Source organism: Pleurodeles waltl, chromosome 11, assembly GCF_031143425.1.
Source record: "Pleurodeles waltl isolate 20211129_DDA chromosome 11, aPleWal1.hap1.20221129, whole genome shotgun sequence".
Lineage (NCBI taxonomy): Eukaryota > Metazoa > Chordata > Amphibia > Caudata > Salamandridae > Pleurodeles > Pleurodeles waltl.
Window position 1 is genome coordinate 895,845,461 of NC_090450.1, and position 26,494 is coordinate 895,871,954.

The window sequence follows — 26,494 nt, forward strand, 5'->3', positions numbered from 1 at the left end:
CTTCCTCTTTCAAGGAATCAGGTGGGGCAAAGAACATGAGAAGAGTAATGGACAGTCCAGTTTGGTCCTGAGTACAAGCTTGTTCAGAAAGAAAGTGGTATTAGGCAGCTATACAGAGAGAGCTTGAAGCTCACTAACCCAATAGGCTGACATTATTGCATTTAGAAAAACACCTTCAGGGTCAGTAAATAAAGGGGACAACTGTGCAGTTGTTCAAAAGGGCTGCGTATCAGGAAAGTAAGGACCACGTTAACGATCCACTGTGGCATCACAAAGGTTTTTGAGGGAATAAATTAGACCGAACATTTAAGAAAACATATCACAATAGTTGATTTGAAGAGAATGGTTGGCCCAGCAATCTCAAGAAAGCAGACAGGGCTGACAAATGATGTTTAACAGTGCCCCACTGCAAGAAATTGCTGGACCAAAGACAAAACAAAAAGTAGCACATCTGACAGTTCAGCCTGTGATGTGTTTGTATCAGAGGTACTACAACAAGCGTCAAACCTTTTTTCCAACATCCTGTAGAAATAGATTCCATGGAGGGACACCTAACTGCCAGGATAACACCCACTACCTCTGCAGGGACGTCACAAGTAGTCAACTGCCTCCACTCACTCTCCATGCATTCAGGTGCAGATTGTGCAGGCCTGGGTGCAAGGCTGGGTTCTACTGCTGTGACAGAAGATCCTCCTGAAGCAGCAGTTTGATAGGACTACAGTTGCTCATGTCCAGAAATTGCAGATATAGCTGTCATTCGTGGTTCGCTAAGCATTGCAACTGATTTTGTCTGCTCTGCAGTTCAAAGATCCTTTCAGGTGGTTTATGAACAGGGAAATGCCTGGATGATTCAGTCAATTTCAGAGGCAAAGGGTCTTTTGGCATAGGAACTGGGGCCCCACACTACCCTGTTTGTTGCAGTACCACATTGTGGTAGTGTTGTCTGCGAGAACCTGAAGCAGACTCCCACTGATGCTTGGCAGGTAGGCCTTCAACATCAAGTAAATGGCCCACAATTCCAGTGGAGGCTACATTCCTCTGAGCTCCACCACTCTCAGATAACCTCACAACCCAGTAGTTATGTAACCATTACCACCATCAGCTCGGGGCAGGGTAACAAAATGGGTCTGCTGCTGGTCCAATTGTAGCCAAGCAGCCACCAATGCAGATCATTGCAAATCTCCTCCAACACTCGTATGGATTGTGAAAGATTCCCCTGGTGCCGAGTCCACTGAAACTTCAGATCCTTCTGCAGAGCCCGCATATGCCACCTGTCATGGTCAACAAGACGGATGCAGGAAGACAACAGGCCAAGAAGCCTCAAAGCTGTAAATTTTTGAGATCCAGGCTTGAGGTTGAGACTTTGTGATTATAGTCCAAATATCCTGCACTCAGCCTGGAAAAAAAGCTTGAACTACACCATGTCCATGAGGTCTCTGATGAAGACGAGCCTCTGCAAAAGAGTTAGGCGTTACTGTGTCACATTTATTGTGCACCCCGAAAAGAGATAAGAAGGTTCCTCTTCATCTGGAGATGATCTACGACGGACTCTGGCAAAGCTGCCTTCAGCTGCCAATCAAGGAAAGACTAGTATTTCAACCTTCGAAGATATGATGCTACCACCACCATCACCTTCGTGAACATCCAAGGGGCACTTGTGAGGCCAAACGACAGCATAGCAAATTGAAAGTGCTAATGGCCCACCTTAAACCACAGGCAGCACCTGTAGACCTGCAGGAGGAGAACATGGAAGTAATTGTACTGCAGGTCCAGTGTCACAATGCAGTCTCCTGGGTCCAGGGAAGAGAGAATCTGGGAAATGGTGAGCATCTTGAATTTGTCTTTTGGCAGGAAGAAGTTGAGAGGGCAAATATCTATGACTGGGCAAAGGCCTCAACCCTCTTTGGCACTAGGAAATAATGAGAATAACTTCCAGTTCCAATTTCCAAAGTAGGAACCTTTTCTGTGGCTCCTTGGGATAAGAGAGCCTTCCCGTTCTGCAGCAAAATACACAAATGGTTCTATGAGAGCCACTCTGATGAAGTTGGAGTAGGCAGCAGGACGGAAAGAAATCGCAGGGCGTAGCCTTGCTGGACTATTTGCAGAACCCACTTGACAGACATTATTGCTTACCACTCATAGAGAAAATAAGTCACCCTGCCTCCCACAGTGTCGTCATGTGCCACTAAGGCCAAACTAAAGCAGCTTTGAGGATGTTGCTGGGTGGAGTGGGACTGGGATTTTTGTTGCCCTCTTCTGGCCTAGACATTGCCTGCTGGACTGCCTGTGGCAGCCCTGAAAGGACTGCATTGCCTGCTGTTGGTACGGGGAACATTAGAGTTATCTGAAAGTGAAACCTCTAGTAATGCCTTGAAAGGGGTGAAACTTTTGGGGGTATTGGTTTGCAGGTGTAGAAAGGCAGAGGCAAGTGTGCAATTGCTCTACTATATTTAAAGCGCCATATAGCGGAGCCAGTCTTCTGACTTAAATGGCAAGACCCATTGAAGGGCATATCCATAAGTGATGCTTTTCTCCTGAAAACCCTGTAGCACTCATCCATGCATGGCATCATAGCACCATGCGTGTGCTCACTGCCAGGCCTAGACAGTCAGTTCTGCCTAGTCCGTGGCACATGACGTATTTAATCACATGAGTAACATCCTAGCAAACAGCTGGCACTGACAGATCTGAGGGCAATGACTGGCAGAGGAGAACATTCTCTTGCCAAAGGTGTCCATTCTCTTTCATTCCCTATCTGGTGGGATCATAGCAAAGGAGTTTGGGTTGATCTCCCTGGTGAAGGCCTCTACCACTAAGCTTTTTGGAGTAAGATGCTCCATCAAAAGGCTGGGTTGCCTGGAGCTGGCCTGTGGCGACGTGCTGCTGGGCTGTTGACTAGAGGGCAATTGCAAGCTTTCACCCAAGTACCCATGAGGGTGTCAGTAAGCACCTCATTAAAAGCGAGGAGAGGTTATGATGAGGACTGCTGTAGTAGCAAAACCTCAGTAAACACATTCATTTTTACTTCAAATGAAGGAAGTTGCAGGTTTAATACATCCACTGCCCTTCTAATGACTATGACAAAAGACGCTAACTCTTCAGTAGAGGGACAAGGGGAGGGACATCTTACTCATGTCAGATGACTTCTCAGCATATTGGTGTCTTGTAAGGCCATGTAAAAGTTATCATCATAGTGTAAGGAAAAATCCGCTCTACAATCCCCATCATCCCCAAATGTAGGTTGACAGTATCCAGAATCCAACCCAAAAAGTTGTTCAAGTGGGTGACTTCTAGGGGGAGGCAGTGTCTTATCTGAGTCAGAAGCGATGGGCACAAAGGCACTGACCTCACATGCAGATTCGTACAAGGTCAGGACTGATTTGGCTTCAAATTAAACAGCACTATAGAGTCAACGTCTGGTGGCTTGGAGTCAGTATCAACATGGCAACAACTAACATGAATTACACCAGTGAATCAAGAATTGGATCCTGATTCAGAGCTGAATCCAAAGCAGGATCAGAAGGAATAACTGTCAAGAGGGCAGACCCACTAGCAGTAACCCAGCTGGATGCCCTTGTGCATCCTTGGGACACAAAGGTGCACAAGAAGGAACTAGTAAGGTGCCAAAAATCATCCGCATGCAGTCTGACATCTGAGGATATTTACAAGGTGAGGAATATGCAATTAGTAAAGCAACAGAACTTACCTCCCTTTGTTCACTACAGATTTTGCACAGCCAGACAGAATGGGGACGGTTATTTGGAGTCTCAACTCCACACTTTTTGCAAACACTCTGTGAAAGAATCAAATTTTGAACGTGTTAATGAAACAAACAATCATGATCAATATTTTGTCGGTTACATTTTAACATCACAAATGTCATTCAGAAAATAGCTTTTCATGCTCCATACCTTTAACACAGGTTTTCAACATTAGGTCAAATGAATCACAACATTTAGAAAATCATGGATTTGTATTTGTCAGGTGTTCACAGTACAAGGTCTATAGAATTTAACATTTACCTTTATATGTAAAAAACAACCCTGTGAGTTTGGAATTAATATGATGTCCCAGCTTGAAAATATCTAAAACAATATACATGCAAAGCCACAAATGTACCATAACATAAGGTATCTCACTAAACAGAGAAATAATAATAATGGCCAAACCTAAAGCTAATGAAGAAAAATGATCATGAGGTTTCCTGCCAAGGAGCTGTCCTATCACAGCAACGGACTTCAATCTTATAAATAAGAGTTTGTAGACTCCAGTTCACAGTCAAATTTGTTTTATGGCTCTCATTGTCTACCAACTAGGATGCTTTCTCTGCAGAACACGTTGCATCCCCCTTAAGGAGCCTCCATATTCATATTTAAGTTTCTTTACTTTGTTTTTTTCCCTTTTTTTTCTTTTTTTGATTGTCTTAGCAGAGCTTTCATTTACCCCTGATGCCCCCATTGCTCTGTGCTCCTGCCCTGTGAGGTACTTAAAGAGCAAATAGACAACTGCTTCCTTCAAGTGATAAGGGACCCTCTAGCACCTTCACCCGCCTGATACGGTTTTCTCTGTTACAGCCATCAATCTCAAATCCTCTAGAGTGAATGTAACTCAAAGAAGTGGCTTATTATGGGAATGAGTGCTTTCATTCAAGTTTTCTCAACTTCAGCCCACTTCAGAGGAGCAATTCAGTGCATAGTGCCATGCCAGTGTTTTCTCAGCAGCGGTAGGTGCCCACCACCACAGGGGAGCTGCTGCAAAGTGTTCTCATTTGTGCATGAACAGCACAAACAAATTTGAATATCTTTATCCTTCTAAATGAATTTGAACACATTTTGGTGTGTTGTGTGTCAGATGGACTCCATCAGTCAACTGTTTTGATGGCCCAGTAATTCTGTGAGGATTTCTGTGGCCCTCCCAGTCTCTAGCAGCACAACTTCCCCCATTCTGGCAAAGCAGCAGACTAGCTCTACAGGCGCTGGGCTTGACCTCCTGCCCAGTCCTGGTGATCTCCTAACCTGGAGCTCTCCTTCAGCACTTTCTGCAGGACCTCCATTGCAGACCACCCTCCCCATCTGCTCTCCCAGGCCACCTAGGCAAGGTGGGTGTGCGCAACAAGGGTCCTCTGTGTACATTCCTATATTTATTCCAGCAGGACCAGTCAAACAGAGGTCCACAGGGACCCCTCCTCCAATGCCCCTTCCAAGCAAGCTCTCTACTAGGCCTGGGAACATTAGTCTAAGAGTTAACAGTCAAGATGGGTGAAATACCAAAGCTCCAGATACGGGGTACAGTGCCACTGGTGGATCCTCGGGCCTTTTTCAATCCTCTTCTCAACTTTCCTTGCCTGTTCAATGGCTTAAGAAGTGAGGTGAAGCATTCTGTGATTGGTGAAACACATCCAATTAAATGGTGCCACAACACCACTGTGTCACTGACACCCAAGTAACCGGTCCACTATCTGAGCCTTCCTCGGCCCACGCAAACCTGGCCTCCACTCTGCAAAATCTTCAAAGCGGGTTACAGGTAGGCATTAGAGACAAAAAGGCAGGAGGCCAATGTGGGGCATGTTTAATGTGTAATCTAGTGAGTTATCTTTTTCCTCCATGTGCTCCGTTCCAATTTTAGAATTGCTGTTTTTTGCTTTCCAACATTTAAAAACTAATCCTCTACACTCTACAAAATTAAAGCTATTTTGATTTTGGCCATGCATTTGTCATACCAGATTCTCATTTTATTTTCCAAAATTGGAAGCCTATTTGGAGATTTAATTTTAGTTCATTGAAGAATGCATAGTTTACTTCTAAATCTAAAACCTTTAATGAAGATTTGTCAATCCTATTATAGATATTATAGAAATCACTTAGAATTCATTTAGGGCATCCTCTAAAAATGTCATACAAGAACATATATTTAAACTATTCCAGGTAATTCATATTAATAATTATATCTTTGAAATGCATTCTTTTTTTTTCCAAAGCAAAGGTTACACTTACATTGGTTAAAACTAAACAAACTTTAACAAGAAGACTTCAGAAAAGGCTTACGGTCATCTGTTCAAGACAAAGATAATGTTTCACTTATATTTCACTTATATACGTCTGTGTAATTGAATTGTGATCAGAGTAAGACGGGTAAACTATTAGCCACTTACATGACAATTAGGAAAACATTATATAATTAGTTTATTCTTTACTCTGGCTACTCCCATACCTACTCTCACACTTGATTTGAAGAAGGTTTTTGATAGGTTGAGTATTAGATCAAGAGTCTCCAACACTTTCTTTTCTATGAGTTACTTATCTTAAATGTAAATCATCTGGAGTTACTAATAAATTATATTGATGTTGTATTAGTGTTGTAATAGTGACCACATCGGATACAATTAAATTAGTGGTTACTCCATGCAACATTACCAACAGTCATCACATCAGTGTACCAGGCAGGACTGCCAGCAATATTTAAAAAAAAAAAAAAAGCTTTATCAATTTGGAAAGCCTCCGCATGGGTAATACAAAATAGCAATGTTTGCGATTCCCCTGGTGCCAAGGTAATCATATTAGAAATAGGTCTTTCCCACGCCCCACAATTCAGCACTCAAATATCAGCAATAAATATACTTTAGAAATTCAACCATTTTTCACCAAACATCAGGTTATGAGTTCTGGAAATGCACACATTTTTGACTTCAAATCACACTTTTCAATTTTTGAATACTTGTATTCATTCTAACAAGTAAAACCTTTTAATTGTGCACAGGACAGCTACCAGTAGCTCACGAGCTATTTGTTGGAGAATCCTGCATTCAATTTTTCAGTCAATAAAATAGCAGAGCATTGGAACCAAAATTCCCAAACTACCTTTCATTTACATATGACTCTTCCAAAGTCTCAGTATTTATTAATGGCTTACAGTTTCTTTACTTTTCTCTCAATTTAATAACAATCTGAATACACGCCCTTATACCCACTTTTAACTATTTTAACAGTGAAGCCCTTTTTAGCAAAAGATAAAAAAAATACATTTTTCAATTTGGGGATAATTAATTAAGGTTTTCTGCTTATGCCACCTATTGTTTGTGTCAAGGCATTATTCTACATTGCCAGCCTCTTTTTGAAGTAAACATATTTACCAGGTGCTAAGGTATACATTAAATACTGGTATGTGAGAATGTTCAGATAAATACATTTGTCTTACTTCTATGTTTGGTGATTATAACTGGTTTGAAACAATTCTCAGGTATAATATTTAGGTATAGTCTTCCAAAGTCTCAGTATTTATTAACAGTTTACAGTTTCTTTACTTTTCTCTTAAAATAATACCCATCTGAATATCCCCCTTATAGCCATTCTTAACTATTTTAACAGTGAAGACAATTTTAGCAAGGATCATAAAAAAATAAATATAATACATTTTTCAAGAAGATGTTCCGATAAATACATTTGCCTTAGTTCTCTGTTTGGTTATTATAACTGGTTTGAAACAATCCTCAGGTACATTATTTAGGTATCCAGTGTTCAAATTCAGTTAAGGAAAGAGTTAAATTACAGCTGCATACTATTAGATCTACAACCAAAATATTTGAAAATGAAATACTCTCCTTTATATTTTTCTTTATGGGTAACTTTGGAAACCCAGACAGATTATGCTAATCCCTATTGTTATTTACACAGTTTCATGTTGTCAACTATCCTAGATCATTTTCCAAAAGTACTGACTGATCTCTTTCTACATTTTTTACTAAAAAAAGGCAAGTGAGTGCCACACTTTAAAAACTAAAGTGCTTTAACCAGAATGGCGGTTTAAAGCTTCTCTTTTTTATATACATAGGTCACAGCATTTTTACTTCAACAAGCTTGATTATGGCTAATTTATACAAAGAGTGTGGTCTTGCCACATAGAGCTAATTTAAATAATTTTTTTATCTTTCACTTTTCTTTCAAAGCGGTCCTTATCGAAGGCAAGGGAGCAAAATACAAATGGAAATACAGACTGAGTCAGAAAGGGTGATGGATTAGAAATAGTAGTAAAGGCAAGGATATAGCCAAGAATGGTGTAAAGATTGAGGGTGCTAGGTGAAAGCACAACAAGAAAAATGTTCAAAGATGGGGATAGTCATAAGAAGAAAGTGAAGATAATATAGAGGGCTGTCAAAGTAAATATTAAGAGAGTGGAAGAAGGGAGCATAAGCACAATGTAACTGAAAACAGTAATAGCAGTGCCACAAGGTATTAATTAGAAGTGAAATTGAAGTGAGGGGTACATGTAGAAATATGACAATGATCGAAAAGGTAGAGCAAAGAAGGCTAAAAGTAAAGAAGCAAAGATGGATACCTTGAAGGGGGAGTAGGAACAAACATGTTAAGGAGTGCTAGCAAATTTTACTGAAAGGAGTACAGGGTAAATGGAATTACAAATTAGGAGAGTTGAAGAAAGGATATTAGAAGGAATGGTGGTAATGACAGAAAGAAGGAAATACAAGTCGAACAGAAATCTTGATTGAGAGGGCGGGAAGAGTGACACAGTAAGGAATCAAACTAAAAGGTAAAGAGTGGAAATAAGGAAAACATGGAAACAAAAGAAGTGAGGAAATAAAAGTAAAGATAAATAAAGTGCTTGAGAGAGTGGAAGTAAAGCCTGTGGAGACAAAAGTAAAGATTCTGAAAGTGAAGGGAACTGAAGTTAAGAATGTGATAGTAGAGGGCACAGGGGAAGAAATGGAAGTAAAAATGAAGAGCTCCTGGAGGTTGAGGTAAAGTGAGGAAATAAAAGCAAGAATGGGACAAATTAAATGAGGGCAGAAGAAAAAATTAAAGTAGGGTTGCAGACAGCAAAGCAAGGAAGGTAAGTGTGAAGAAAGAAAAAAGATGTGACCAGCATGGGGCATGAGTAAAAATGGACACATTGGAATGTGGCTCTTAACACATATGAATTATTGAAAATATCTTTTTAGGTGTACCTTTTTACAGTCTTCGCAAACTACACATGTTGATGATCCCGGCACGCCAAGCTGTTCTCCACACAAGATACAACGATTCACACCATCACCAGCCACGTTTTTACGCATGTCTTCTAATCGGCCCACTAGTCGCCTACAAAAAATATGCAGAAGTCTTTGAAACTAATGAAACCATGTGACATAATATAATTAAAATAACTGTGAAAAATACAGTCAAATATGATGTAAAAACGTATAAATGGATTTTAGTAGAAATAGTGCCCTAATATAATCTATCTGTGGAATATACTAAAATACTAATTCCATTTGTATCCATAGGTTTTTACTTTACCTTAAATATATATTACAGAGCTTCTCAGTTCTCCCTTGATGATTTGGATAGTTGTACCCAATGTGACATGCCATGTCAGCCCCCAAAAAACAAATAAATGGACATGTAGGAATACAATGTTTAGTATGATTTGGTGGTGTGCTATTTTTTGTTAAGTACATTTTTACTATTTTCTCCATCAGCATCTTATTACAGTAGGTGAAACAATTGCTAATGGAACATCAATGCCAACCTCCCCAAACCACAACATAAAGGCATATGTCCAATACTTCTTTAGTACAGGAGCAACTGGGCCCTGTTAGTTTGGCCACTCGCCCCCCCCCCCCACCCAAGCAGTGATACCCCCCCATAGTCTCTACAAAGTTTCCATATTTTGTTAAATTTTTGTGGACACACTAGTGCTTTGTAGGTCATGTCTTCTGTTTGTCGACACCAGTCCAAATTCCTCACCCACAGTTTCAAACTCGGGGTCAGTCACGATAAGGGCAATGTTACACCATAAGAGGGTATATTTATGCATGGTGGGGCTGAAGTTTATGTTTTCTCCTATGTCTCCCACCACCCATTGGCGCACCATGGATCGGAAGGGATGACTGCACGGACATGCCCACAACATGTGCAGTAGTGTCCAGGCACATTAACGTGTATCCTCTCCTAATTCACCCATGTAGTACATGTAGTACAGCCTAGTCCTGGTGTAGTACGCTCAGTGAAGAATCTTAAACTGCACCATGAAGAACTCCGCCCAAATGGCCACTTTCCTAGGATGTCTGTATGCTTCTCCCCAATCTGAATCCTCTAAGTACCAAATCTTGCTCCCATCTTCCCCACAAGACTTGAAGGAGGGACTGTCCTATGGGCCGTACTTGTCCTGTATAGTTGTTAAATGGCAGGGCTAAGCAATGGGCTGCTAGTACCCTGAATTCTAGTGGGAATTCCTCCTCCACATCCTGCAGGTTGTCATTTCTGGGGCGGGCATGTCTAACTTGTAAATGCGTTAGCCATTGATTATTAACTAGCTTGTATTCGTCCTGAAATCTGAAGAAGGGTATCATACCTCCTGCCCCAAAAACGTCTCCCATTGACTGCAGCAATTTAGATGTCTCTGATCCACCAGTATAGCAGGGTCCCACAAGGGTGTCTCCAATATTAGTTTACCCTTCCATCCCAATTTCTTTGTGGCCCTCATCCACCCCCACAGAGGCTCGCCCTATACCCTAATCTTCTTGGTGGATGGGAATGCCCATGCTGTAAGTAGTTGGGCCACCCAATAATAAACTAAGTTGGGCAAGGTAATAACCCCCTTGTAAGGACACATAGTAAGCATCTGAAGTACAATCCTTGCTGGTCGCCCATCCCAAAAGAGCTGTCGGCTCACCCTTTCCACTGCATGAAAGAACCCATTGGGCACCTTGAACGGTGTATTTCATAGCATATACAGGAATTTGAGCAAGGATATCCTTCTGAATAATGAAGCTCTTCTGAGTAAAGAGATGGGAAGTCATCTCCAGTGACCCACATCTCATCTATACTCTTCCAAACCTTCTCACCTAACACTCCTGGGGTTCTACTTTCAAGGCGAATAGCAGGGGACACAGTGTGCATCCCTGCCTCATCCTCTGCTCAGCGTGAACCCATCAGAGAAGGCCTCACTTTGGCCACCAGCTTGGTGTACAGTAATTGCACCCAGGAGGAAAACTCTAAACCAAACCCACTTCTTCAGGGTAGAATGCAGATTCAGCCACTCCAGGGAGTTGAACGCCTTTCCTGCATCCAGCAACAGCAACATGATTGGTTCTTCCATTGTATCTTTAGTAGCTAAGCACACGAACGGGCGCCTGAGGTCCTGCTGGGCTGCTCTGAGTGGCGTAAAACTTGACTGATCAGAGACCATCAATTTATCAATAACCTGATCAAGACGAAGCGCCAAAACTTTGACCTCAATAATCAGCATCCAGATTGGTCCATAGGACCCACAGTCTCCTGGTGGTTTGCCCTTCTTGTGAATGAGAATTATTATTGCTGTTCAAAGGTCTTCTGGGAGGCTACATTCTGCCCACGCCCCATAATACATGCCTAAACTGGGTTCTCCACCTTACCCTCTACCAGTTTAAAGAATTCTGGGGAAAGCTGTTGGACCCTGGGGTCTTTCCGCTCTCAATCTGTTTGATCACTTCCAGTAGTTCCCTAGTTTCAATGGGGGCTCAAGTGAAATTTTATTACTGTCTTCCAGCACTAGGGGATGGATATTCCCTACAAATCTTAACCAAGAGCCTAGCATTGGGACTGATATAAGACACTAATAAAGTCTCTTAAAAGCCTGGCGATATCCTCAATAGCATAAAGAATACAAGAGTTACAATCACAGCAATACAGATACTAAGAGATTAAAATGTATATTCTTAAAAAAAATGGATTTTTCCTCTTAAACAAACAGAATTGAGGAAATCTAGTTAGGTTCTAAGCTAAATAGGATAATGTCTCTACATTTTTGGCGATAGAGCAAGGTAGTTGTCAACATCGTTAAGACTCCAGTAGGACTCTTCAGAAACCAGTATTAGAATGAAGCTATGCACTGTAAGGGCAAAGGGGTCTGAGAGGCCTACACTCCGCTACAAGTTCAAAGGAATCTGCTGTAATTCTAACAATGTGAACACAAATTGGAGATGAAATGTTCCAGGAGCATCCGTATCTCCCAACACATTCTCAGGGAGAGCACATGCAACATCAGACCAATCTCCCATCCAACAGAGCTCTAACACCCAAGTTAACCTTGAGTCTTTCCATTTCAGATATGATATGAATAGGAGACTTCTGCTGATTAAATAATCCAGTCTGTGCCAAAAATGCTCTTCTAAGGCCTCTATCTCTAATATACAATACTCCTTTAACTAGCTAAGAAATCTCGGCTGCACACCTGCAAAAGAAGAGCACAGGATAATACTTTCTATGTCAAAATGAAGGTCTGTTCAAGCTAACTTAGCAAATTATTCTCAATGTGCACTTTTAATGCCCAATTATACCTGCAAGTATAATGGCAGAATAAATGCAAAATGTGCATACATGAATTAATGATTACAAATGCAACATTCTTTCCGTAAATGTGATATTTCAAAATATAAGTGTAAACCTGAATGAGAACTACAAATCTTCATGTTCAAGGTAAACATTAGATCTTGCATTTGTATATGAAACTAGTTTCTACAGTGACTGCACCTTCAATAATACGGTTTGATGCTTTACTGCACATTAATAACGTTAAGTCAGACAGAATATATTGTGTTGATCACATTTTTGAGTTACTTCTGTAACATCTAGAGGTGAAGCCAAAATTATGCTGCTCATAGTGCATCCCAGATGATAATTGTAATGGCTCAATGGCTGAATCTATAGAGATTTTAAGGCCTAAAAGACTAGATGACACTGAAATAAACGTTAAGATGATTAGATGTGAAAGTGCCATCTGAAAAAAGGTGTGCCAGGCATCTGCAGGGGCAGAAACAAAACTAGATCATAAAAAAGAACACATGTTAAATGTCTTAATGGATTCAATCTCTCTGGAAGCATAATTAACAAGTATAGCATTGACTTTGAATGGCAAACAAAGAGGATTAGATGGCCTGCCCCAAGATGGGCAGAAGTCACGCAATATCATGAGAAGATTTCCTGAAGTCTTGTGAGATCATGTCATGAATCCAAGGTGGTCATTGTGGAGTCAAGTTATTGTCCTCTGAGACAATACAAGAAGGTAGCCATTTTAAAGTCAGGGTCACACACACAAATGACTAAAATATAAAAATAGAGCCTTGCGTGCTAAAACAAAAGGGATTATTTTATCTTTTTTATTCAGGTATCTGAAGAAGACTTTAATTTATGATGATTGAAAGTACCATTTCTGGTGTGGGTTTCCATGCATTACACCATTTTATACCAAAAAGCCATCAGCATGTAATGAGATAGTAATGCTCTTTTCAGAAGAAGTCAAAGCCAACTGCCTGTACATATTAAAGCAATGTTAAACATCATATAATGTGATAAGTGCGCTTTCAAGCTAAATCTAAAAATGTAGAATTAGAAGCAATAAATGTTTAGAGCGAGCAACTCATGAAGAATTAATATTTAAGTAAAACTCTGAGTCCAGATTTATATTCTAAAACATATTCCTCATTTTGCATACAGCACAAACAAAATTGGGGAGTGATGGGCAAGGTACATGAGAAGGCAGAAGAGTCCAGGTAGGAGGTAGAGAGATGATTCAGGATTATATACAGTCACGAAGTATGTACGCATTATAGAACATACATTTTGAAACTGTTTCAGGAGCAGATGATCGCAAGGCAAATAAACTTCACAACTATTACAAAATTATGGAAACAGAATGGAAAAACATACACAAACTCAAGCATGATTATATGAAATTATGCAAAGTGTGGTTTAGTGGTATCACGGTGTCGCCCGTGACTTGTTTACCCTTGGGAACACTTTGTGTTAAAAACTCATGGGATGCTGCTTCAAGCAGAAAAGGTTTCCCAACCTTAGTTTTAGCCTTTCTGTGAGACATTTCGTTCTCAAATCAGTCTCTCACAGATGAAAATTATACAAAATTGCAAAACTGGAAATTTCAAGAAATCTTACATAGGTCTCATCGTGGGTTTGATGCCCAACAATCATAATGCACCCTTTTCTTCTGCTGAGTTTGATAAATTGAGTACCATAAACATTCTCAATAGTAAAACCTGTTAAGTGCAGTGTGCTTAAATGCATTATTAATGCAGTATTAACCACTGTAGGAATACAAATTTATCACCAATAGATATGAAAGGTGCTGTTGAGTATCATAATTTCTTCAAGGAAATCGTTCCACAACTAAGCTACAATGGTTGGCACACATTTTTCCATCAATATTGTGAGGTCTACAGATGCTTAAGGTGGTTCCTCCATTCTAGCATGCTACAGAATTCTCTGGAAGACCCTCCCTCAAAGTTGTGGGTTTTACGGGGCTCACCATATTAGCCTGTTATTCTAATTTACAACCAGATATACGTGCTCATCATACCTTTCTGATTTCTATTTTGCAGTGATGTAAGTTGTCATGAGTTCAGAAATAGTAAAGAAATGTGCAAACTAGAAGTGGCCAAATCCTTACTACAGGTTAGTTTCCCAAATGAAAGTATCTTAATTCACAGAAACATTAATACTTGCCTTTACCAGCTATATCTAAAGTAGGGGTGGGCGGTGAACTCCGCTTCACTCGTGGAGTTTGCAGAGTATTTCCCACTCTCCGCTCTGCTTAGTGCACAGAGTTCTGAAAAACTCTGCGTAGTGTGAGTTGGTGAGCGTGAGCAAGGAAAATCTTACTCAAGACCATCTCTCTGCGAGATTTCTCAACGCGAGCGGTCGCAGATGGTTGCAACTGTTCACATTGAGAAACCTTCCATTCACGTTGAGGTAGCTGTCGCTCGAGTAGAAAATCAACTTGAGCGTCAGAAAAAAGCAGCGCCCTCTTGCGCTGTGCAGGGAACCGTTCATGCTGATTTTTCAGCACAGTACAAACACGGACGCTAAAAATCAGTGTGAACAGCACGACCTAACATACTCCACTTCGCAGAGCTCCACATAGCGAAGCTCCGCCCAGGCCTAGTCTAAAGGAGATTGCTAAAGTAACTTCAGATGAACTAACACCCTCATGGTATGGTCCACCAAGGTGTATGCATTATCCCACGTCCTGCCCCGCCAATCAGTTCAGATTTTCCTGGGATTATTCCCAAATAGGAATCCATCTGGACCTTGCCTCAAGCAGAAGCCTTTTCACCACAGGTTCTCATAACCTCATAGGTGTGATCAATTAAGGCCTCCAGTCTCCTTTTGATTATAAATTCAAAATTTAAGACGGGGTTTATGCACATACAATTTAAAAAAAATATTTTGTAAAGCAATTCTGTATAGGCTGATGAGCCTGCAAGTTTCGAGTCAATTTGCACCCAGTCATATTTTTGTAAGTTATAAGCCACTCTGGGAAAACTATCAATTTCCACATTATTAAGAGGGAGCGCATACTCTTAGATCTGGCGCAAGTTGACTTTATACCCAAGATGTCATCCATGGCTTCACTTTGGTGATGGACAGATGACTAGAAGAAAAATGTATGTTGATAGTATTAGACCCTTATCCTTTTGGATTTCTCACTGGCTTTCAGCACCACCAGCCTACACCTTTCTCCAAACAAGATCTACACATCATTATAAATGGTCTGGCTTACAGGCATGTTAAGTATTCTTCCTCAGACTACTCACAGTGCTCCTACCTGTCCGCCTGATTTTTCAAACATATCTGTGTGAGTAACAGGACATACAGGTAGCATGTTGACAATCACGTGATGACACTCAAATGTTCATGCAATTAGCCAAGCATGCTCCCTGTCAACGACATTAGCCACCTGTAGTCCACTGAAACATGAGCGTGTCACCATAGTGGGGGACAAACCTAAGCAGGATGAACGTCTTCTGTATATGCAACACAACAATACTCATTTTCACAACAACTTTCACAACACTTAAAGGATACATGCCTCAGTTGAATGAGCCTCATGATAAATCGCTTCTACTTTCCTTCTTCAAAATCTCCTATCTATTTAATCTGTACATTTGAGATTTTTTTAAGCTTGTTTCAATAAAAAGTTACAGTTTATTAACAATCAACAAAGCAGTCAATTCATTTCCCACAAAACGAATAAATAGATGTTATTAATTAATTTTCCACAAACTAACTAAAGCAAGACCAGCTAAAACTGCACACCCATAGATGAGCTTCATTCATTTAACAGGTATTGGACCCCTATCTTGTTGTCTTCTGATCTCAATGTTTATAGACTCCACATATATCCTCTGCAACAATTTCAATTTATAGTGTTTCAAGTTCGTCTGTTATTGCTTGAGCTTTTAATTTCAAGTGTTGTAAAATAAATTACTTTTAACTCCGTCCCCCACAAATAGTTATGAAGTTCTTACAAAAAGTGTATTTCACTGTTTGGATTGGTCTACATTAAAATTATAGTTAGGAGAATACATGCATTTGCAGACTATAGTCCAGCAATGTTCCACCAATTGACAATTTATTAACTACTGTAGCCTTGTTTGGGGGTTAGGCAGAATTGAGAACGATGCAGGAGTTTCAGGTTTGCAAATGTCCACTAGGAAGCCCTACGTTTTGCCAAACAAAAGGCTACCGATTCAAATGTTTTAATCACGATGTAATTTGAGGAATTTAGAAAGAAGCTGAAGTCTATAAGACTTTCAAAGTGCATTTGCTATTCACTGTATTTCAGAGCAAAGGGTTTTACTAATTCCTATTTGCACCATTTAGATGATTAAGGGGAATGGAGGGAAGAGGACAGATGCCTGTTGCGATCAGGGTGCGAAGGGCCAGACAGTCAGAAGTCCTACCATCATGACTGCGGTCTCTAGTTTGAATCCTGGTAGGGCTAATCAAACCGGTCATCTTTCCAAGATCAGTAAATTGAGTGCAAATGTGAAAGTGTGATGAAGTTGAAAGTTTGATGGATGCAAGTACAATATAAAAGCAGCATAATGACAAGCATTTGTAATGCAATGGGTCTGACATTTGCTTAAGCTAGAGCTAGTGGCATTGTAAATTCATAACTGGACTTTTCTTGCTACATAAATTGGTCAACACTGCCTCACAATTTGGTCTTTTCCTGCCACATAATTCCACTGGCCCTGCATATAACTAAAGCACTTCCACTTACCTTCTTCCTCTATCTGCAGCCAAAAATGTAATTTAAATCCGCCATGCTAATTCCAATAGTATACCACTTTCACCACCCCACCATCAGAATTGCTGGCTGGCTAACACCATTCCCCAAAAAGAGACACAACATAGCCATGGAGAAACAAGAGAAATAAACTGCAAGGGTCACCCAAATATATCAAGTGTTCAAACAGTCATAAGACCACATTTAAGAAAAAGTAACTCATCAGCTATCATGTGCCACTTTTCTTGTGCCCTCCTACAGGTACCTAAAGACACCATGGTTGCACCATATTTATAATATGGTGTACCATGGCAGTCATTAGCACAATAGCATCAACATTTTTAACGGTATTGTGGCGCTTTGCTATACTAGCATAAAACAATTTGACACTAGTGCAGCAAAGTGCAAGGAGGCCCATAGGTTACTGAAAGGATAATTTCAATGCCTGCTCTGAGCACACACTTAAAATGACACCAAAAATGGTGCAGTGACATCTTTTAAATTTCACTGTGCCATTTTTGGGGACCTCCTAGCGTCAAAAGCCCCCCCGCACACATTCTGCCAGGTGCATGCATAATGTGGCACAAGGGTTTACAAAGTGGCACAATTCATGCATTGTGCCACCTTGTAAATATGGTGTGGTGGAAAAGTCACTTTAGCGCTACCTTAGCATAAAACAAAAATGATGCTATGGCAGCGCTAAGGTGGCCCTAGGGGCTCTAAAACATACCCTATATTGTAATAAGAATGTGAAGTTGGCCTGAATCATGGTCTTAATTAATTGTAATAAGAAGAGAATAATAAAACATATACAATCATCAATAAACCCAATAAAAACCTTTATCAGAAATAGACTGTTGGCATTAGACTGTAGTGCTCAGAAAAGTCCCTAGAGGACACCACAATGAAAGATGGTCATGTAACCATATAGTTAGCTCCCAGGGGACCTAACCACATGAAAAACAATATTACCAAACGTAATGCAATGTAACCATATATTTAGCCCCTACAGGACACCTTGCATTACACATTTTCAGGGATAGAAGGCCTACTACAATAATAATACAAACAAGACTCTGATAACACAAATTACTCTCAGCTATAAAGCAAATGTTACATCATGAGAGAGGTTAAAAAGACATTGAGTGGTGGGAGGGGTTATTGTTTTGAGATCCCCACTAACCAAGTGTGGGGACCCATGGATGATCTAGACAGAAATAGCTGATAGTGGTGAACGTTTTGAAGGTGGTCCAATTGTCCTAGGACCACCACAGGTTGAGTAGTGAGCAAACATGTTTTGTAAAAGAATGCCCTGCAAACCAGTATGGGATGACTGAGGGCAGTCAATATAGTATGATGACTGTAACGCTCAGGACAGCCCCTAGGGAACACCACAATAAAAATATAATTTGTAAGAAACATGGTCACGTAACCGTATGGGTATTCCCTAGCGGGCATAACCACATGAAAACAAAATGGAAGAAAGCAGTGCAATACAACCATATATTTCACCCCTATATGACTTGCAGGCCTACTGCAATACTAAGCACCTTCGAACACAAACTACTCCAAGCTATAAAACAAAAGTTCCAGCTGTAAGAGAGCTTCAAAAGGGACTGAATGGCGGGAGGGGTTATTATTTTGGGATCCCCACTAACCAAGTGTAGGGAACCAGATATGACCTAAACAGAAAGAGTGTGCAGAGGTGTTTGAAAGACAGTTTTGACTAGCTTTGGTTATTGAACAGGCAAGATGGCTGACTCTCAGGCCTGATGTGGAGTGAGTCTGGTTACAGATGGTAAGTACCAGAAAGTTCATTCATAAAAAATAAGCTTGCACAGTGTAATGAATTTCATTGTTGGGGTGCTTATATTACCCTGATCCAAGGTGTGGTAAATGGTGATTAGGCCAGTTATCGACCAGTGTACTTGCGCTGATCCCAAAGATGTCAAAGAACGGAAAACTCTTTGAACAGCAGAAGCCAGATGGTAGATAAATAACGTATAAGCAGGGACAAAGGCCAGTGTCCAATCCAATAAGGAGCGCCGGGAAGGGAGAAAACAACAAAAGTGTTGGGACACAGGGTAAAAAGGATGAACTAAGTGGGCATGGAGGGCCAGCACTGCTATGAATCATTGCGAGGCAAAAGGCCATGAATGCACTGTGGCCAAATATGCTCTACAACTCTTGACCCGGAAGTGGAATTCTAATCTAGGACATTCCCACCCCAGTGGAGGTTAGTGGTCTAGTAGTTCTCAGATGCAGCTCATCATCCTGAGTTTCCAGTTCCATTCTTGCCTAAATCAGGTTATTATGTGATCTGTATGGGGTTTGAGGATGTGATACTGATGTGTGTGGCGGGTTTTAGAAGATTTGTATTGTTCAAGTGACTTCACAATCATGTTCCCAACTCGCTATTGTACTGAAATCCTGACAGAAATAACCCTGGTTGGATATTTGACTTTATTGTGTGTTGTAACTCATGTAGTATATTGTATGTAAGCCCAATCCACTAACAATCTCTTCTAAGGATCATTGAAAGCTCAAGTAAAATAATGATCATTTTATCTAACCTTTGCAAGCAACAGCAGTCAGGACACTATGAATTCTGCAGAAGTGAATGTTCTTGTATTGATACTGCCCTTTGCTCCTCATTTGTCCCCATGACCTGCAAACAGGCCTTAAATTCACTGTTGGTAGGTAGTAAACTTACAAACAGGGCCACTGGGATTATGTGGTAGGAGAAGGCCAAATCATGTCAGTGCTAACTAAACTATGTTGCAGGAAAATGAAAATTATGCGGCACAATACAGTATATTTTGTAATAGTATTGCTTCATTATTTTGTCATTGTTACACATGGTAACACTGTCTGGTTTCCCACCATTAGTACCAGTTTAACAACGAAATACAGCAATAAACATCTGAAAGATGTCAGGTGATCCTTTGCAAATGGCCTTCCACTGTGCGGGAACATGCATCAGTACACTTCCAGTACCGTTCGATCCAATTGAGCTAGACACAATTCTTCTGTTAAAATTTGCAGGTTATGCACTAGATGATGAACCAGATGTACTAAAATGCAATTTTTCATTTCCAAAATAGCAACGTCATAGAAATCGCTATTTAAGAAATGCAAAATGCTATGTACAAAGATAGTGATTCTTATGTGGGAATCGCTATTAGGAAATCACAATAAAGAAATCCCATGCTATTTGAGACAATGGGTCGGTTTTGCATTTCCCAAATAGTGATTTCCTATTCGGGAAAAGCAAAACCAAGAATGACTATGGGCAAGAGCCGCCCCGGTGCACCCCGAAAATAGTGGGGCACATGTAGAGCACATATATGCCCTAGAGGCATGTGTGTGCTCAATCGAACTTTAAAAAAGGCATTTGGGGTGCTTTTTTCAAATTGCACATGGTTACCATCGACTTGAAGACAATGGTAATTGCATTTCCTAAAATGCACAATATGCATTTAAGAAATGCTTTGTACATCTGACTAGGAATCGCAAATAGGTAATCCCTATTTATGATTTCCTATTCAGGGGATCACAAATTGCGATTTCTACAGGGTAGTAACTGCAATTTGCAATTACTTAAAGGGCTTACTATATCTGAAAAACCCATTTTGAATTTCTTAACGGCCTTAAATAGCAATTCAGACTGTTAAGAAATGCAAAACGGCTTTGTGCATCTGGCCCGATATGCCTAAAATGCACCTGTTGCAAAATCACATAATTTCAGTGGTACTGCTTATATCTTCCTTTAGCATTAAGCATGAGAGAGGAATGTCCCTCCTTACCTGTTGAGAACAGATGGGAGGAATGGCCCTCTATTGCAGATTGTAGCAAGTGCCATGGACGTTAGATGGGAGGGATCGCCAACTCTTTTGAAGAGTTGAGACTGTAGTAGTACACCGCTGTTGTCACTGAAGGTACAGACCGGAAAGATGCCCTCCCGTCCTCACCAAGAGCTGACAGGTGGAACAGGTGAGTCAGGGAGTGAAAACTGCTTTATCACTAACTCATCTCAAATGGAGTTCAGGCAAACAGCAACATTCTGACAACACAATGTTGTATTATTCTTAATTTTTTTCTAGGAAGGTAATCACCCCAGGCTCTCTCCTGTGTCTGAAAGGGAGTCTGTTTTAAATAAATCAAATGCGAGTGAACTTGCAGCTGTGTTGTTCATACTGAAACCAGATGGAATCAAACAATATTCGTTTTTAGATTGAAGCCAGGACCAAAACTATTTACACGTGAATGTATGAACTAATTAGGGAATACATTTACTCATTTACTTTTGTCCACTTGTCGGAACATCTTGGTACTTCTGTTCCCATTATGTAACTTTAGATTCGGTAGCACCAAATTTCCATTAAATGGGGTCATAGAAGCGCTTAATTTGGCCGGGGCTAGCGTTGTCTTTAATTTTTATGTTTCACCAAATGATTTAACATAGTAAAAACATGAAAAATAATAATGCTTGCCCCTCCCGGCTCTTCTAACAGGTATAACTGGCCAGGAATAGTTCGTAGTGTCACATAAGCATTAGTGTGATGGTGTACAGACAGCATCGGTACTGGCATTTAGCAGTACTGGCAAGGGCTGTGGGTAGTAAAAGCTGCAGAAGCCTCCTAGGAAGTACTCCCTCTTTTCTTATTTAACGGTAGGTGCATACACTGGATGTCTTCTTATAGGCCATTTTAGAGGTTGTCGCATAATAATTAGGGTTATTGTTTACAGATGATCGTAAAGGGATCTCTGTGTAGAGCTCGGTTCTGAATATTTTCCTAGCTGCTGGGACCCGCACCATTTCAGAAATTACTGTTTAAGGTATGCAACATGAAACTATAACTTATTTCTTATGGGGTCACTTACTATAATTTCGGTTGGTGACAATTTAGGCATCTTGGTTTCTAATTTTACTGATAACAGCAAATTTTGGGTTACTATTAGATGACCGTGAAAGCATTTCGAGGAGTTTGAGCAGAATATACGTTTTATACGTTGGGATCATTAACATTCCGGAATTAAGTTTCCAAGGTATGAAAATGACACGGAGATTCACACTGGATGGGGTCACTTTATGTAATTGTATTTGGTGGCACTTTTAGAACATGGATATACTTGGTTTCTGGTGTTTTTGATTGCTTATTTGGCATTCCTTGGTGACTTCATTACTTTCACGAGTGTGTTATGATAGGCTATCGCTTTGTAATATTTACTCTCCCCTTTAGGACCACCCCGGCACAAAGCCGCTGTACACTTCAATAGAGCATGTCTGTTTTTAATGCACTGACAATTTATATTATGTTTCAATATATTAGAATTATATTAACTCGAAATTGGGGTTCACCCTCTTTCATTACAACACCGTTTGGTGATGGTGATGGATTATACCAATTAATCTGTCAATTGACAATATATGTGGAATTAATGTTTGTAAATAGTGATAATTGTATCCTTCACAGCCATGAGGAAGTCAATGCGAATACTCTTCGCATAACGAAACACGTGTTGGCTGTTGGCTGTTTGTTTTTTGACCACTGACAAGGAGGACAATCCCAAATAAGAAACAGAAGAATGGATTCAAGATGCTGACTACTGACTACATCTGTATTGAGTGAATTCAGATTACAAGAAGAACATGTTATATAATTTAAAACACGGACACTAACGTCTTTATTACTTGCATGAGTGCCTTTGTATCTTGTCTGTTTCTCTTTGAGAAATTTTGGAGGAGTTGGGAGGACCCTCCTTCCAGGAGCACCGTGATATTATAGTAATTGGTTCATAAATATTATTTGGTGAATGTGTGTGAGCGCTTAGTCCTATAGCAAAATCCCCCACCCCCTTTTTTTGTATTTTCGTAGCTCCTAGGAAAATAAATTTGGCCCTGGAACCTATTTTTTCACAAATTAAGGAGTAGGTGATGATTTGTTATTTTTTATAAGTTGTGTGCTAAAGGAGTTCGTGCCAGGGTGGTGTACGTGCTTTGGTTGCTTTTGGCATTGCAAGTAATATTTTATATATAACCCCCACCCTGCCTCAGCCCCCCAGCCACGAGGATGTGCCATCTCGTAGGAGCACTATTTCAGGGTGTTTGGAATTTCCCCATTAATAATGATTAGTATTCAAAAACAGTGTCACATTGGAGATTTAAAAATAAATTCTATCACATAAGGTCAAGTGTTTTAAAGAAATCCTAAAGAAAGGATGATAAATGACATAAGATATTGTGCAATAAACCAAATAAAAAAAAAAAAAATTCAAGTCAAGACGTAAGGGAAAAAACTCAGAAAACATTTTCAGCTGGAATACACCCAATAGATGCAGTTTGAAATTCTGAATTTATGAAGCAGCATACCTGAAATATGCAGCATGTTTCCAATGTCACCAACTGCACGCTCATTAGAAAGAATTATGTAAAGACTGAACAAAGAAATCAAGACAATTTTTAATAAGCTGAGTGACTTAAACTGTACATTGCATGCAGTTACTTAAAGCCCCAACTATTGCTGTCCTTCAGCTAAAGGGGAGTCTTTGAGTGGTGAGTGTGCAAATAACGTCTGCTTCAATGGCTTTATCGCCAAGCAGAGGTAAACACAAAAAGGACATGGCTTACAATCACATGTGAAAGCAAGCCCGTAATGGCAACGGCATCTACTTAGATCCAACATGAAATTACACAATCATAAATCTAGTCTTTGAAAAGAAATAGCTAAATGTTAAGCATGGTAAAAGCATGATGGATATTTATTAGACATTATTAAGCTAGCTATTGTTCTTTGAAGCAAAATGGACAAAACGCGTCCTAGGGCAGATCTTCACAAATAATCCATCAGTACACAACCATAGTTGAAAGTCTCTTCCGCTCCTGATATCTTAGGTCTCAAACAATGCCTGCACCACATCCAGACCTGGATGGGCAGCATCTTTTTGAAGCTCAACCCAGGCGCGGCCCGTCCTTTAGGGCGGAGGGGCCATGCCCCCCCACCTTTTGCCCACCATGAAGTGTGTCTGTCAGGCTGAACAAAGGTCAGCCTGACAGACACCCTTCATTTTCAGCTCAGACAGGCAGGAGTGAGACATGCGCGATTTGCGCAGACTCCTGGCTGCCTGAGCTGAACTTTGCTGGGCTGAGGGGGTGACAGCTCCTATGGGCGTGACCTCCTCGGCTCAGCAAAGGTCCTCTAGGCCCTCCCCTGGGTGACGAGGAAAGCGTCACCCATTGACACTCGCCCTGGGCGCTTCAGGTTTAAGCCCTGAAGCGCCCATGGCGAGTGTCAATCAGTGACACTTCGTCACAGAGTGGGGTGGTGTCAGCAGTCTCACTGACCCCATCCCACTCTGTGACGAGGCTGGGACTGCTGCCTTCCCTCATTGGCTAAGGTCAGCCAATGAGGGAAGGCAGCAGTCCCAGCCCTCCTGGGACCTCGAGGCTGAAGGTAAGTGTGTGTGTGATGTTTTAAAATGAATGTTTGGTGCGTGTGTGCATGTTTTAATGTTATGAGTGTTAATGGATGTGCATGTGTGAAAGAATGAGTGTGTGCATGCTTGTGTGTGTGTGTGTGTGTGTGTGTGTGTGTGTGTGTGTGTGCTTCCCGCCCGCCCCCCTCCCTCCTAAAGCTGCTGGCCGCCACTGGCTCAACCACACCTAATCACTAGTATACAACATAGCCCAACTAGCTCAAACCTGGCTCAATGGCATTGGACATGACCCGATTCATCCTGGACACTGAACTCATCTTCACCTCACCTCCTTGAGGAATATATTGCCAAGAAAAACATCCAGGTGCCAGTACTCCAGAAAATAATGCAATACCATTCCCCCCAGACCGTGACTTCAGAATTAATTTTCAAGACCTTGGCCTCCCCCTGCATCTGGAGGATGGCAATGCTTTGTTTATGTCTTCTCTGACTCCTCATTTCCCCTACCTAAAAGCATCCTACTCACTACAGCAAATCGTATCAAGGACCTGAAGAATTATTACTGCATCACCAGCTTCCCGAGGGAACTCCACTTGCTTCCATTGCTGGCCCACACCATAATCAAACACAGCTGCACCACTTACAAAAATATCATGGCCAGCACCCGATATATCTGACTGACAACTCACCATTTCTCGTTGACTCAAAGAAGGCAGAGATTGCAAACAAAGCAAAACAGTAGGCCTTCTCCATCTGTGCACCAAGGAGCTAAAACATCATGGCCATCAGGACCACTCCAACCTAGTTCCAAATTTAGGAAATACATGATGACACGTTTATTTAGAGAATACCACATCAAACTGTGGCAACAGTCTAGTCCTGCTCCCCTGGCTCTGCCTCTTCTCCATTCACATGACTGTTTCTTTGCCTTTGACACAGCCCAGCATTACACTTCTTTTTTGGTTATGTTCACACTATATAAATGACACATATATACATTACTAATTAATTACATAATTTCTAAGCGATCAACCATGCAATAGCAATAACAACCAGGTCTACCCAAGTCACTTTCAAGAATTCAGTATCATAGTGCTCCCTTACACACTATTTCCCTATATCTGATGAAGCAAAGTAACCCACATTACACAGACTGAAAGAAAATACTGTAATGTCTAAGCACATTCAATCAGTGCTATATATAATGCTGGGTACCCAATATTATCTCAAATGAATTCCTTCTTGAGGCCCGACGTCAGCTCTCTGAGCCATTAGAGAAGTCTCCATGTCTATTAAAGATTCCCAATACTGAACATACTTTGCAGTCTTTTGTGATTATCTAAATCCCCTCTTAATGTAAACAGATTCTTTATTTGACTAATAAATTACAGCAGTTGTCAAATGTGCTGATTTATTTAGTTTCCTCAGTGGTCAACAAAGGAAAACATTTCCAGTCATCTCCCACCGTTTTAGTTAACAATATGTTGTCCCGAACACAGATGAAACCCACTGGTCATATAATGATATTCGATATTCATTGCATAATGTTCCACAACAGCATGTTGAGTTCTTCATTTCACCTATTTCGAACCTTATGATTTTTGCTCTGAGTCAGTAGTGCCCTGGTGTCTGAAGGATGGATTAACATTTCTGCTAATAAAACAACAACCTAATATAGATCTGTTCGATTTCCCCATCACCTTGCTATGTATCATTGAAAGAAATAATGGAAAATTCTACTTGGTTTGCTTAATTATGTTCTAGACTTTCATCATTGTCTTCCACCATTCCACTCTTCATTCAGGCCACATTTTTGTAACAAGACAGCATCACTTGATTTCTTCGGTGGACGATGATCGCAATGAAGTGTTATAAAAGCTAATGGATATGAAGACTGTCGCCATCAACTTCACTTGGTGCACTCGGCTTCAGTAGCTAATGCCATCCCTAGGGGTAGCCAGATTGTTTGAGACCTTTCTGAGTAATTGGACACAGAGTT

The 26,494-nt window shown here is 40.6% G+C and overlaps 1 protein-coding gene across 3 annotated transcripts in view; it reads right to left on the bottom strand.

Moving 5' to 3' along the window:
* The window catches only part of RPH3A (rabphilin 3A), a 756,965-nt gene that overhangs the window by 319,205 nt on the left and 411,266 nt on the right, over positions 1-26,494 (bottom strand). For all 3 annotated transcript variants that reach the window (XM_069214805.1, XM_069214806.1, XM_069214807.1), the window contains exons 4-5: positions 8,957-9,089; positions 3,707-3,793 (exon numbers count right to left, since the gene is read on the bottom strand). In XM_069214805.1, the coding sequence (XP_069070906.1) occupies positions 3,707-3,793; positions 8,957-9,089 (220 nt within the window). The remainder of the gene's footprint in view (positions 1-3,706; positions 3,794-8,956; positions 9,090-26,494) is intronic.